This window comes from Gopherus evgoodei, chromosome 24, assembly GCF_007399415.2.
Source record: "Gopherus evgoodei ecotype Sinaloan lineage chromosome 24, rGopEvg1_v1.p, whole genome shotgun sequence".
NCBI classification, from domain to species: domain Eukaryota; kingdom Metazoa; phylum Chordata; order Testudines; family Testudinidae; genus Gopherus; species Gopherus evgoodei.
The window spans coordinates 10,981,073-10,995,292 of NC_044345.1; the positions used below are offsets into that span (position 1 = coordinate 10,981,073).

General features: G+C 49.2%; 1 protein-coding gene across 2 annotated transcripts; it reads right to left on the bottom strand.

Moving 5' to 3' along the window:
• Window positions 1-1,997: 1,997 nt before the first annotated feature.
• On the bottom strand, window positions 1,998-11,163 carry SLAMF8 (SLAM family member 8). Of its 2 annotated transcripts, XM_030542538.1 has the most exons (6): window positions 11,086-11,163; window positions 7,735-8,061; window positions 6,225-6,530; window positions 5,038-5,151; window positions 3,574-3,658; window positions 1,998-3,476 (listed from the first exon to the last, which is right to left on the bottom strand). In XM_030542538.1, exons 1-5 carry the CDS (start codon window positions 11,123-11,125, stop codon window positions 3,600-3,602), a joined length of 846 nt encoding a protein of 281 aa, XP_030398398.1. In that variant the 5' UTR covers window positions 11,126-11,163; the 3' UTR covers window positions 1,998-3,476; window positions 3,574-3,599. The 2 variants fall into 2 exon arrangements, with proteins under 2 accessions (XP_030398398.1, XP_030398397.1); XM_030542537.1 differs by having other exon boundaries at window positions 1,998-3,658.
• Between the last annotated feature and the right edge of the window lie 3,057 nt (window positions 11,164-14,220).

Consider the following 14,220-nt stretch of genomic DNA (forward strand, 5'->3'; position numbering starts at 1 on the left):
AGCATGGTGCCAGGGCAGGTAGGGAGCCTGCCTAAGCCCTACTGTACCACCAGATTTGTACCGCCAGATTTCTAGCAGCCTAAAATTTTGGAACACTTCTGGCGAAACCGGGAGGGTTGGCAACCCTGTGAAAAGTATTTAGGCTCCTAACTTCCGCTGATTTCAATGGGCCTAAATGAGCTAATGTGGCCTTTTGGCACAAAAAGTAAAGGTTTAAATCATGTTATAAAAACTAAATGGTGCCTTACCTGTACTTCTTCTTATAAATCTCTGAGTAGCTGAGACACTGCAAATCAAATGTCAATTGGAAATGACTGTGGAAAGTTTGTTTTTATGGAACGCCCCATTCTGGGGTATGGTCTCATATGACCAGCCAACGCAGATTTACTTGACTCCACCTATTGCAAATCATATCAAGGCACAGTCCTACAGCTACAGCACAGAGGGCATTGTGGGTCCCTATCAGCACACCCCTTACACAAACACAAACAAATGCACAGTGCTTATTAAAGGGGCGTACTCATTGGAATGGTAAGCAAAGTCTCCAAGGCCTCTGAAGAGTCATCGCTCAACTGCTGACAGATTCAATGAAGAAAAACAGATAAGGCACCATTTTTGCTTTTATAATGTGCTTAAAACCTTTGCCCTGTGTTGTGTGTCAAGAGGTCTCCTTAGCTGATGCTCTTGATCCACCAGCGTTTTGACTGGGTGCCACTTCTGTAGCCTTTTGCGTGACTGTGACCAGTTTCTATCATCGGCACCTTTTGTTTACCCTTAAATATTTCTACTTGCAACTTAGCTGTGATTTGGCCCTATATACCCTGTCATTGGAATTATTCGGGGTCTCCTGATTAGGTTTTGGCATCTCAAACAATGGCTGAGTCCAAGAGCTGTCCTCATGATCGCATTCATGATCCATTACCATGGTTGTGTGGCTCTCATTGCATGGTTCTGGGGTCTCAGACATCGGTTGCACCAACCATATCAGTTGTGTATTGTGTTTTTACAACCTTGCCCACATAACATCTCTTTGTGAGCCACTTGATTACAGGTGGTGGCAAGGAAAGATTGAAGGGTCTTTTCAGCAGCTCCATCTTTACTCAGCAAACGTTTTCAAATGGCGCATCCTCACTCATACTCTGGTCATGCACTACTGTCTTAACCAATCGTTTAGGGGCAACACATCAAGACCCTATTGGTTTAAAGCCTTTCCTTTTGCTATCAGGATTTATTTTTCATAAACCACGTTGACTGGTATTTATGATATTACCCTCCAGTGACCAGTCCCCTTCATTATTTACCCTGCCACCAATCTTTGCGTTATCTGCAAACTTGATCGGTGATGATTTTCTGTTTTCTGTGAGGTCACTGATAAAAATGTTAAATAGCAAAGGGCCAAGAACTGATCCCTGCAAGACCCCACTAGAAACACACTTGCTCCATGATGATCCCCGTTTATAATCACATTCTTAGACAATTTTTAATCCATCTAATGTGTGCCATGGTAATTTTATATCAGGCTAGTTTTTTGATCAAAATGTCGTGCAGTACCAAACGCCCTACAGAACTCTAAGTATCTAATGTCAACACTGTTACCTTTATCCACCAGCTTGTAAGCTCATCCAAAAATGATATTAGGTTAGTTTGACAGGATCTATTTCCCACAAATCCACGTTGATTGACATTAACTATATTACCCTTCTTTCATTCTTTCTCAATCAAGTCCTGTATCAGACATTCCATTATTTTGCCTGTAGCTAACGTCAGGCTGATTGGTCTATAATTACAAAGGTTGTCCTGCATAGCCTTTTCAAATATTGGCACATTTGCTTTCTTCCAGTCCTCTGGAATGTCCCTAGTGTTCCAAAAGCTACTGAAAAGCAGCATTAACTGTCTAGGAAGTTCCTCAGCCAGGTGTTTTGTCAAGTGTTTTTTAATATACCACATATAACTGCCCAAATCATAGAATATTAGGGTTGGAAGAGACCTCAAGGGGTCATCTAGTCCAATCCCTAGAAAGCATGCTTAATGTAGTAGAATCAAGGGTCCACTTTGAGGCTTGAACCTGCAACCCTGAGATTAAGATTCTCGTATGCTACTAACTGAGCTATGTAAAATAAACACATCATATACCATTTTACAATACATGTAATACTGAACTATCGTCAGCATTTTACTGTCAGCTCATTACTGGGAGAATTGCAAACCTTGGGTTACGCTTTCAAACACTCAGCTACAAATCTGGGTAGACATTTTTGTAATTTGACTTTTATACGTAGTTCTAATTCTTTTCCACAAATCTTACATGTGTTCATATAGTTTAAAAAATCATGCAATGAACATAATAAACAGATACTTTCTGGTCACATTCAGTTACAGTTACTGAAGATACACTCATATTCAACGAATGCTATGAAAGAGTGCGTGTGCGCGTGAGTGTGTGCGCATGCAAGCTCCTGTCTGTGAATATACATGTATGCATGGAATGTTGCTATCCTTTTCCAGGTCTACCACAAACCTTCTGACAGTGGATTCCAGGCCCCCAAACTTCCAAGCAGTTTCTGAACATGCTGAAGACAATTTGTACTTTATACTCAGATAAACCTCTCTTTTGAAAGTCTTGAAAGTGGTAACAGGTACCTGTATAGGTGGAGTGAGGGCCAGATTGCCATGGACTCTGCAGCTACAGCTGGACCCACATTTTCATAAAAGCTCCATTCCCAGTTAGACACCTAACTAAGGGCCAGATACTCAGGAATGCTCAGCCCCAACATGCACTCAGCTGAGCTTGTTTTCACGGGAAAAAAGTGCTCTTAACTTGATAGGCATTTTCTAGTTCAAGCCGGAATCATTTTGGGGGCAGTTCTTTGGCCTGTGTTATCCTGGAGGACAGGTGACATGTTCTCAGTGGTCCCTTCTGACCTTAGAATCTATGAATGTAGGAATTAGAGGTAAAACCCTCATGAAGACAAGGCAGTTTGGCATCTTCATCTGAGTTAGCCAGTTAGTTAAAGACTATGGGAGGGCCAAGGGTTAATTCAACTGGCCACCTCGTGTGAAATGACAAATTGCCTTGCCTTCTCTAGAGTTACACCTGGAGTCAGTCACCTCTAGTCAGCAAACTCCAGATAAGGACATCCCTTTTTCCTTTTTTTGCAGTGAAGACAAGGCTTTCGAATGGGTTTCCTGGTGAGGTCTGAGTTCCCTGGAGGATGCTGTTGAGCTGAGGACTATTCAGTAATGCTGATGAAAATTGTAGACAGAAACAAGCAAATTCAGTAAAAATGTCTGCATGTTTTTTAAGGTGGGGGTCTGGAAGAGAAACACAGTTCAAAGGGTGAGCGAGTGCTCTGAAGGCTGGTTAATGCTTCTGTGGCCGAAAGCAAGTCTGTGCTGGGATCCTGACCCACAGTGACTCTCACAGTCACCCAGCTGTCACTGGGGCAATGGAAGCTGCCAGCCCCCTGAGATGTTCTCTAGAAGAAAAGAGAATGTGGGTCAAACAAACCTTGTGAGCTTCCTGCCTTGCCAGCAACAAAGAGAAAGGAGGGCTGCTCTCACAGAAGAACACACCTCTGCTCTGCACACAGTGTCAATTCCTAGACAGAGGCTGCGTCAGGCTCTGAGGCATCGAACAGCGGTTTCGTTCTTTGCTTCCCTAAGGAAAGGGAAAACAAATGTCATTCCCAAAAGTAGCAGAGCTTTCGGGGAGGGGTGTGTGTTAAATATATTTGTTCTTTGCCCAGTGACCATTCACACACACACACACACACACACACACACACACACACACACACACACACACACACACACACACACACACACACACACACACACGAGAGCTAGCACCCCTTTGCATTTCTGTAGCACCTTGGCAGACCTCACAGGCTAAAGACGTGCACTGCAGGTGAAATGCGGCAATGTCTGGGGAGACAGCAGACACCCAGTGCAGCAGAGCGGCAAGGGGAATTTTGGCCAAGATCGCGGGGGAAACGCCAACACTAACAGAGTCATGAGATGCACAATGTCTACGCAGGTAGGACAGGTGTTAAGGTCTCAGTCAAAAGACCCAACCGCCACGGGACTTGGCTCATCTACCCAACTGGCTGAGTTGCCCTTGCGGGGCTCACACTGCCCCTACAGAGTCTCCCTAAGAGATTCAATCAGACAGCAGTGGCATTCTCCCTCTGCTCCCTGTCAGCTTCAGCAAGGGAGCCAGCAGCCCCAGCAGACAAAGAGCCCTTGTAGCTTCATTCCAAATGTAAGTTGAGTGGGGAACCAGCAGGAATGTTTCCAAATGGCCATTACATGACAGCTACAGGTTGTTGTCTGAAAGCAGCTGGAGGCCACCCCCTGCAGCTCTCTCACAGGAACTATGATGCAGCCAGTCCCTGTCTTCCAGTGAAGCCACTGGATGGGGCTGGCCTGGCAGTCTAATGCTAGTGCCTTATGGGGAGGAGGTTTGGGGGTTATGGCTTGGTCCCCTGGCCAGCCAGGCTCGCAAGGCTGTGGAGGCCACAATCCATCCTGGTGGTAGAAGGCCCCTCATCCTGGCCTTGTGGCATCAGATTCCCCCTGAGAGAAGAGGGGAAGGGAGCCCTGGGGTGTAGAGCTATGAAAATCAGATTCCCTGTTTGTGTCACAGCCCCTGAGCTGCTGGAGGGCTGGGGTGGGGCTGGCAAGTTCCCACTTTCATTTCCTAAGGGGGAGATTTCCAAAGGCACCATAGGTTAATGCGGACTGAGCATCGAGCTCTCGTGTTGTCTCTGGAAACCTGCCCCCACTGGCAGCAGCTGGTTTCTATGTGGGAGACAAAGACAGAGCAGCTCTGTGACACTCTGCATCTCCCTCCCTTGCTATCCGTCTGCCTGGGGATTTGCACCCTGCCCATCCCTGTGGTATCAGACTGCCCATCCCCCCGCATTCTCCTGGCAGTTCATGTCCCTCCTGCAGGTGTGTTCAGCTCACACAGGGGTTCTTCAATGCTTGGCAGAGCAAGGTCAGTGAACAGTGATTCTTATGAGAGACGACTCCTACCTGAGCGCTTCCAAGAGAGAAGGAGCCCGAAGACAGCCACTGCCAGAACCAGGACAGAGAGGGGCAGAGCAATGAGCAGGATGTTCCTATAGTCATACACAGCATCTTCCGAACCTGAGCAGGAAAGAGGAAGATGTCATGAGTGTCATGGGCTCTGCTGAGCAGGGAGCTCCGGCCAAGTTCGCACCTGCTCTGTGGCTGTGTTGGCGCCAGGCATTGGGAACAGGAATCTCAGCCACCTGCTGCACCATAAAAACCTCTCACGCTCCATGAGCCAACAGAGCATGACCGAGTGGGAAATTCAGACTGCCCAGCACTTCAGCCTGTCTGCATTTTAGCCTGCATTCCCGACCACCCCTGGTGCTGATCCGCAGCCTCCTGCTGCTCTGCCAGGACAGCCACTGAACCCAGCAAATGCAGTATCAGCAGGAAAAGTCAGAGGAGAAGCATTCTCCAAACACCCCCACCCACCTCCTGACGGTGCCAAGTGTGAGTTGATACAGCAGGAAACACAGGGGAAGCTGAAGTTCCTCTGCAATCCAGAGCGGGGGAGGATTTCTTGCAATTTAAGATTTGTGGAATTTCCTGGCCCTTCCATGGGCTTTTCCTGCGTAATCTTGTCCTGTGTTTGCAACAATCCAGGCCAAAGCTACACTGGTGAAAATGCAGAGTGAGGCCAATAACTGCATTGGAGTGACTCTGGCTTGACAATCATGTAAACGAGAGCAGACTGTGGCCCTTACTCGTGCACTCCCTTTTTGATGGGCTACTGAGCCCTTACTCGTGCACTCCCTTTTGTTGTAGTATCAGCTGTGGCACCGAGGGACTGAGTGACATGGACTGCCAACTCCCAACCTTTAAACTGAGCAGGTAAACAAGAGTCCTCCTCCAGCACTGCAGATAGGGAGCTGACCAGGGCTTGATCACTCAGAACACCCTAGATATGCCTGGAGTTTTAGACTCTCTGGTTGATAATCTTCAGTGAAGATTCACCAGCCAGGGAGCATGACTCCCTCTCCACCTCATCCATCTTCACATGGTGGCAAATCTGCTATCAAAAGTAAATGGCCGCCCACAAAATCCATCTTCTAGGCACTGTCTTCTGGCTGCAGACAGCTGGGCCTTTGGCTCAAGCCAAGTGGCTGGGCACTAGGCTGGGCATGGGAGATGGGTGAAACAAGACATACCTGCTTCCCTCTGGCAGTGTTCCCAGGGTGCGATGGTAGCTGATTCCCGACTGACTGCATTAGCTGCAGTACAGGTGTAGGACACCTGCCTATCTGAGGGGTCCAGCTTAGCCCATAGGACCAGGCCAGCCTCAAAGAGAGAGTGCTTGTCCATGCTCAGCATCTCGCCATCCGTCCTGCCCCAGCTGTAGGATACTTTGGTGCCACCAGCCGCCACACAGGTCAAGAACACCTCGCAGACCCTCGCAGAGCCGCTGCGGCTGCTCTCCGATGTGAACACCTGCAGTGTCAGCCGGGAAACCACTTCTGGACACAGAGCAGACAGGACAGCAGAGGGGTCAAAGCCAGTAATCTCCCCTTCGCTGGATACTCAAACCCCACCTCTGCAGGGGACCACACGCCGCACCAGCATCCCCGGTATTAGTGCATGAATATACCCATTTGCACTCACTCACCAGATCTACCCCTAGAAACACCAGGAGATTTGGTGCTCCTCTCCCAAAGGGCAGGGCTTTCAAATTTCAGCCCTAACAGACCCATGTGTATGTGTGGGGAGGGACACGGGGTATGAGGCTGTGACAGCCTGTAGGGGAAGCTTCATCCACTGCCCATCTCACAGGGTCCCCCGTCATCCAGAGCCAAAGGGCTGTGGTGCCAGCCTGCAAGTGCTTTGTAAGAGCAGAAATAAAGGCGAGAAGGAAATCACAACCCCAAGTTCCCTACGTGCTGCCTTGTGACTGTGACAGCATTTCCTGGTTAGCAGAAGGGCAGTGCTTCCCCGTCCCTGCCCTCTGGTACATGCCCAGTGGGTATCCAGAATGAGGGTGATGGGACACACAGTCACCTCCCAGGGCAGGCTGGCTCTGGCTCCCCAGTTGGTGTGCCTCATGATGGCAATGGCTCTCGCCTTCCATAGCTACGCAGAGAGTGGAGGACGGACTAAATGATCCCTTCTGGCCTTGTAACCTGTGGATCTCTGAGTTATGCACTCTGCAGCAGAGGCTGGGCCAGGCATCGCACCGTAGGCTAATGCCCCTTTGCCAGGCCAGCAGGACATTTGCCACCACAGTTTTGTATTAGAACATAAGATACCCAAGGAGTCTGGGTAAGGTGGGTGCCCTGTCCCAGGCCCTGCCTGCCTGGGAGCTCAGCTCAGAGCTGCCCAGAAGATTCAGGGGGCCTGGGGCAAAGGAATTTCAGGGGCCCTTTCCATAAAAACAAGTTGCAATACTAGAGAATACTATATTCTCATGGGGGTCCCACCTGCCCCCCTCCTCTGGGCGGCCATGGCTCAGCTCAGCAGCCCCAGCTCCCTCATTGGGCCTCTGTCAGAGTCAGCTATTGGGCCTGGCAGCCTGCGGGGACAGGGATGGTTCCGGGCAGCAGGTTGTTGCCTGCTGGTTGGGGTGAGACTGCACAGAGTGTTTGTCCATGCAGAATTGGCCTTGCTGCAAGCACATCACCCTCCTGCCCTTAAGTGGCAAGGAAACAGGAGCCCAACCCAGCGTACCATAGACTGCCAGGTGCAGCACGCGTGTTTCCGTCTGTCCTCGTGTGTTCACCAGCAGGGCTGAGAAGGTGCCGCTATCTCCCAGTTCCACCGGACTGATCTCCAGGGTGAGGTTACCGTGGAGCTGGCTCCGTCCATAGAAACGGGATTGGTACAGGGTTTCTGCTGAGCCCCTGAAATAGGTGGCCACTAGCTCTTCTGTTGGCGCCAGGTACCTCCAGATGGCATCCCTGACTTGGAACCCCGGGGGGACGTCGACTCCCAGAGACACGGCTCTCCCCACCACTCCTGTCACCTTCACAGTGGCACGGGCTGTGGTTTGTGGGGCTGGAATGAGGCAACAGGCAGACACTTTCATGTTAGGGTTGTGGGAGGAGCTGGGATAGAAGCAGCATGTCTGAGGCCCCAGTGGCTCTCCTTTTCCTAAACCCAAAGCAGCCTTCTCCTTGCTCCCCTGGGCACCTTTGGCATCTCCCTTACTGAGCCTGGCTTGACTGTGGTGGCCAATGCAAAGTCCCCACAGCCCTTCCCATCCCTACCTCTCATATCACCTTCCCAAATTCTCTCTTCCCCTACCTACAGGCAGCCCATCTGCAGTGCCCTGGGAAGGTGAGGCTGCCAGAACCAAAGGCATCCATGTCAGAGGAGTGCCAGGGCTTTTCCTCCAGCAGGTACCCACTGGGAAGCTCACAGATGCCCAGGGGCCTTCCAGACAAAAACAAGACCAGACTTTCCTAAGGCAAAAAGGAACCATCAAACAACAAACTTTGAATCACCCTCCCCATTCCCCGCCTCCAAACTGCACCCGTCGCACACCTCTCTGCTCTTTCTCCATCACAAAGAATCTAAAAAGAACACAAGCGCCATTTAAAAAACTCTGTGCAGGATGCCCGTTAGGAGTGAATGTTCCAGCAGTTAGAAGCAGGGTGGCTGCTGCTATGGTGAGACAGGAACCAACAGAGCGTCCCCCAGCTTGCTCCAGATACAGCCTGAGATGTTGCAACAAGGGAATTTGCTGAAGTCAGATATTTAACTGATGTATCCTTTTAAAGTTAAATGCTGCAAATTGAGACTCCCAATAAAAAGAAAGTCCAGGCCCCCACACAAACAGAATTTGACATTTCACAAGGATAAACTCTCTCCAGAACACTCCCACGCCAGCATCTCTGGCCACCACAATCAGCTTCAACAATGGAAACCTACAGAAAACTGTATACAAGACACCCATGGATGACTGCACCTACCTTGACAGATTCAGTAACCACCCCAAACATACCAAAAAAATCTGTTTTCTGCAGCCAAGCCCTCAGATACCACAGAATATGCTCCAAGGAGAAAGTCCAAGAAACACCCCTTAACACACTTAAAACTTCCTTCACCAAACACGGACACTCCACCAGAGAAGTAGGTCTTATTATGGAATGGGCCATCCAAACACCCCAAGAGAACCTGCTTCAATACAGAAAGAAATCTCCCCCAACCACACACCTCTAGTTGTCACCTATCACACCACGCTGGAACCCATATGAGGTATCCTGGTCCTGCTTTGGATTGGTCCTGCTTTGAGCAGGGGGTTGGACTAGATGATCTCCTTAGGTCCCTTCCAATCCTGATAGTCTATGATTCTATGATCATCAAACAATTACAATCCATACTCAGTGGGTATCACATCCTGAAATATTTTTTTCCTGAGCTCCCTCTTTGGACCTTAAAGCATGCCCCCTGCCCCCAAACCTTACCAAGCTCATCATCAGAAGCGAGCTCCCCACAGACCAGGACCCACCAATTCAAAGCGGCACCAGACTCTTCCAGAATAACAGAGGCAAAATCTGCAGACACAGCTCCACTGCTACAATGATCAACATCCCCCAAAACATACCTTTAAAGACCCCTTCCATTGGTCCTATACATGATTATCAAAACAAATGATAGTAGGAGAACACTTCAATCTCCATGGACTCTCAATAACAGATTTTAAAGTAGCCATACTTCAAAAAAAGAATTCAAAAACAGACTTTGAAGAGAAACTGCTGAGCTACAATTCATTTGCAAACTTAATACCATCAATTTGGGCTTGAATAGGGACTGGGAGTAACTGGCTCACTACAAAAGCAATTTTCCCTCTCTTGGTATTGACACCTCCTCATCAATTATTGGGAGTGGACCACATCCACCCTGGCTGAATTAGCCTTCAACACTGGTTCTCCACTTGTAAGGTAACTCCCTTCTCTTCGTGTGCCAATATATACTTATGCCTGTATCTGTAATTTTCACTCCATGTATCTGAAGAAGTGGAGTTTTTACCCATGAAAGTTTATACTCAAATAAATCTGTTAATCTTCAAAGGGCCACCAGACTCCTCATTGTTTTTGTGGATACAGACTAGCACAACTACCCCTCTGATACTTAAAACAAATGATGTACCTCATCCAGTGCACTAAATGCCTCAGTTACCACAATGTGGGTGAAACCAGACAATCACTACACTCTCCAATGAACTCACGCAGAAAAATGATGGAAGGCAAAAATACTTCACAAAGTGATCACTGCATATCTGATCTCTCAGCCCTCAGTCTCAAAGGAAACCAGCACAGCACCTTCAAAACACGAGCCTGGGAACTTAAATTCATAACTTTGCTAGACACGGAAAATCATGGCCTCAGCAGAGATACTGGACTTGTGGCTTATTACAACAAGCTGTAACTCACTAGCCTCCTTCTCCCACCCATGACTGGAGAGGTGTTAATGGGCCAGTTCACCTTGAATGGTCTCTTGAAATGTGCTAAACAATCTGTTCCAGGTTGTGTTTAGCTGTGACATTTTGAGCACATGTCCTAGACCTGAAGAAGAGCTCTGTGTGAGCTCGGAAGTCTCTCTCACCAACAGAAGTTGGTTTCATAGAAGAGATTACCTCACCCCCTTGTCTCTCTAATATATTTTGTCAGCTTCTTGGGGCAGAGACTGTCCTTTTGTTCTATGTACAGTGCCTAGCGCCACAGTCCTGGTCCCTGGCTGGGGGCTGCTAAGCACTATTACTACTAACCATGAATCTGCAGTGACCCACAGAGAGCCATATGAATCTGCACTGACATACGTGTTCATATGGCTCACCCAGCTGCCCTGCGACACTGCTGGCTGCTCCCGTGGGTGGAAGGAGCTGCTCCCCTCGCTCCCTGATACAGACACAGGTCTGACGTGTTCCAGTGATGCTCACTTCTGTGGTGAGCCCTGTGGCTGAGCTGGCATCAGGGACTGGCTGAGAGCCAGCTCTCCATCCACTCACTGGTTAAAGGTCAGTCTGCAGAGACCGCAGTAAGTAACAGCTGGCTGAGGAGGGGAGAGAACTCTTACCTTTGTGCAGGAGCAGAGCCAGCATGAGCCATGCCACCATCTCGCTACTCCAGAGCCTGCTAGGGTGCTTTTTCTGGAGAAAATGAAAGCTCTTGTTGATGTCTGCAATGGGATTGCCTGATTTTCCCACAGGAAATCCCCTCTTCTCTGTCATCACTCAAACCCGCAGCTCAAAGCAGAAGTGAGAGGCTGTGCTTGGTCTGTAGTTCTCAGAAGCCGCTAATTGGCTCAAGACAGAGGCTAGAGACTCTGGTCTCATGCAACACCAGAGCAGTAGCTGACCCCTCAGGGGAGACAGGATAGGGCCAGACTATGCCTTGCAGGTACCAGGCCATATGGAGGCTGCATTGGCTGGGGAGGAGAACAGTACAGCTCAAAATATTTCCAGAGAAGATGCCAGTAACCCATGGGTGCACGATTCACACTACTAGTGATGACACCAAAGCACCATGGCAGAGCTAGGACCTTGGTGAACTCTGTCCTATTGAATGGTTCTTCCATGACCCAAGTATCTGGGTGCCTTCTAGCTGGGCATTAAGTAACATGATCCTGGCTTCCTAGAGGGAGAACTCTTTGTGCCAGGGAGGGGGTGCTTTGGGAGAGATTTGGGGGGAGGGGCTGTTCGTAAAGGTCCTGTTTCATTCAGAGCAGGCCACACAGAGCCATACCACTGGCACTGGGAGCAGGAAGTGGTGAGTCCATAATTCCTGGGGGAGTTTGCGCCACAGTCTGGGACTGGCCTTTGGAGTAGCCCTGTCTCCAGCACAGATGAGCTTTCCCTGCCAGAGGAGAATCCCACTGGATGGTAAGAACAGTAGGATAATGGTGCAGACTGCCTCAGGCGGTTGCAGAAGCTCCTCCACTGGAGGTTTTCAGAACGAGGCTGGAGCCATCTATCTGAGATTATTTGGACACAACAAATCCTGCATCTTGGCAGGGGGTTAGACTAGATGACCCTTGTGGTCCCTTATAACCTTATGGGTCTATGAACCTGAGAAGCAGAGCTGTCCACCACAGCCCCCAGCTGGAGCTTTAAGCTTTTTTTAGGTGCCTGGGCCCAGGCCATTGAGTATCCCAAAAGACAGGGCTGAGACCTTCCACCTGTTCTGGTGAGGCACTACAGGTCCTGAACAGGGGTGCAGAGGTCCCCAAGCAACCTTTGCCCCCTGGTTGCCACCCAGTGGCTTGTTAGTAACTAGCGGGTTGAGAGGCTAATGGAACCCTGGCCCACTAGAGGCACCACCCACATGAGTCCTGACTGGAGGAGCAGCTGGCCACGCCGATTGGTGCAGCTGCACTCTTTAAGCCAGAAGGAGACACAGAAAGTTCTTTGTGCAAATGGATTAGTTCCTGGCTGGCTGCTTTGTTGGACCCTACCTTGATGGGCTACTGAGCCCTGCTCTGCTGACTTGTACCCAGATCCTGCCTTCCTGACCTGTTCCTGCCCTTGGCTGTGGCCACTGCCCAAGCCCCAACTGTGACACTTCTAAGGGGAGTCTGTGTAGGGTTTGATGGGCTCATGGTAACCTGTGTTCTTGAGGAGATGCACTGTGTCTTTCTGTACTAGTTGGAGTTTTCTAAGGGCTGAAGGCTTCATGCCCAGGTCTATCACACTGCTGTCATCTAGATAGTTGATGATGAAGGTGTGAATAACTGAGGCCAGGTGATTGTCTGCCAGGAAGGCATGGAGTGGGCTTGCCAATTGGAAGTGGGAGAAAGCACTATTCATGGATGTTGCATCGTGTCATGTATTTCCCCTGCTTGGCCTTTACTAACTCCTCAGATCTTATTGATTCCAGTGCAGCCCCTCCTGATTTACACCAGATTGCTTTGGAGTAATGTGAGTGTAATCAGGCTCTGAATGAGCTCTCCCCTGACATATAGTGATGGGCTGGGAAAGAGGACTTCAGGAGCTCAACTTAGAATCATAGAATCATAGAATATTAGCGTTGGAAGAGACCTCAGGAGGTCATCTAGTCCAATCCCCCGCTCAAAGCAGGACCAACACCAACTAAATCATCCTAGCCAGGGCTTTGTCAAGTCTGATCTTAAAAATCTCCAAGTATAGAGAGTCCACCACCTCCCTAGGTAACCCATTCCAGTGCTTCAGTGCCCTCCTAGTGTTTTCTAATATCCAACCTAAACCTCCCCCACTGCAACTTGAGACCATTGCTCCTTACTCTGTCATCTGCCACCACTGATAACAGCCTAGCTCCATCCTCTTTGGAACCCCCTTTCAGGTAGTTGAAGGCTGCTATGAAATCCCCTCTCACTCTTCTCTTCTGCAGACTAAATAACCCCAGTTCCCTCAGCATCTCCTAAGTTTTGTGCCCCAGTCCCCTAATAATTTTCGTTGCCCTCCGCTGGACTCTCTCCAATTTGTCCACGTCTTTTCTGTAGTTGGGAGCCCCAAAACTGGAGGGAATACTCTAGATGTGGCCTCAACAGTGCCAAATAATCACTTCCCTTGTTCTGCTGGCGATGCCCCTACTAATACAGCCCAATATGCCATTAGCCTTCTTGGCAACAAGGGCACACTATTGACTCATATCCATCTTCTCGTCCACTGTAATCCCCAGGTCCTTTTCTGCAGAACTGCTGCTTAGCCGGTCAGTCCCCAGCCTGTAACACTGCCTGGGATTCTTCCGTCTGAAGTGCAGGACTCTGCACTTGTCCTTGTTAAACCTCATCAGATTTCTTTTGGACCAATCCTCCGATTTGTCTAGGTCACTCTGGGCCCTATCCCTACCCTCCAGCATATCTACCTCTCCCCCAGCTTAGTGTCATCCACGAACTTGCAGAGGGTGCAATCCATCCCAATTTCCAGATCATTAATGAAGATGTTGAATAAAATTGGCCCTAGGACCAACCCCTGGGGCACTCCGCTTGATACCGGCTGCCAACTAGACATCGAGCCTGTTGAGCCTGATGATCCAGCCAGCTTTCTATTCATCTTACAGTCCATTCATCCAATCCATATTTCTTTAACTTGATGGCAAAAATACTGTGGGAGACTGTATCAAAAGCTTTGCTAAAGTCAAGGTATATCACATCCACAGCTTTCCCCATATCCACAGAGCCAATATGTCATCATAGAAGGCAATCAGGTTGGTCAGGCATGACTTGCCCTTGATG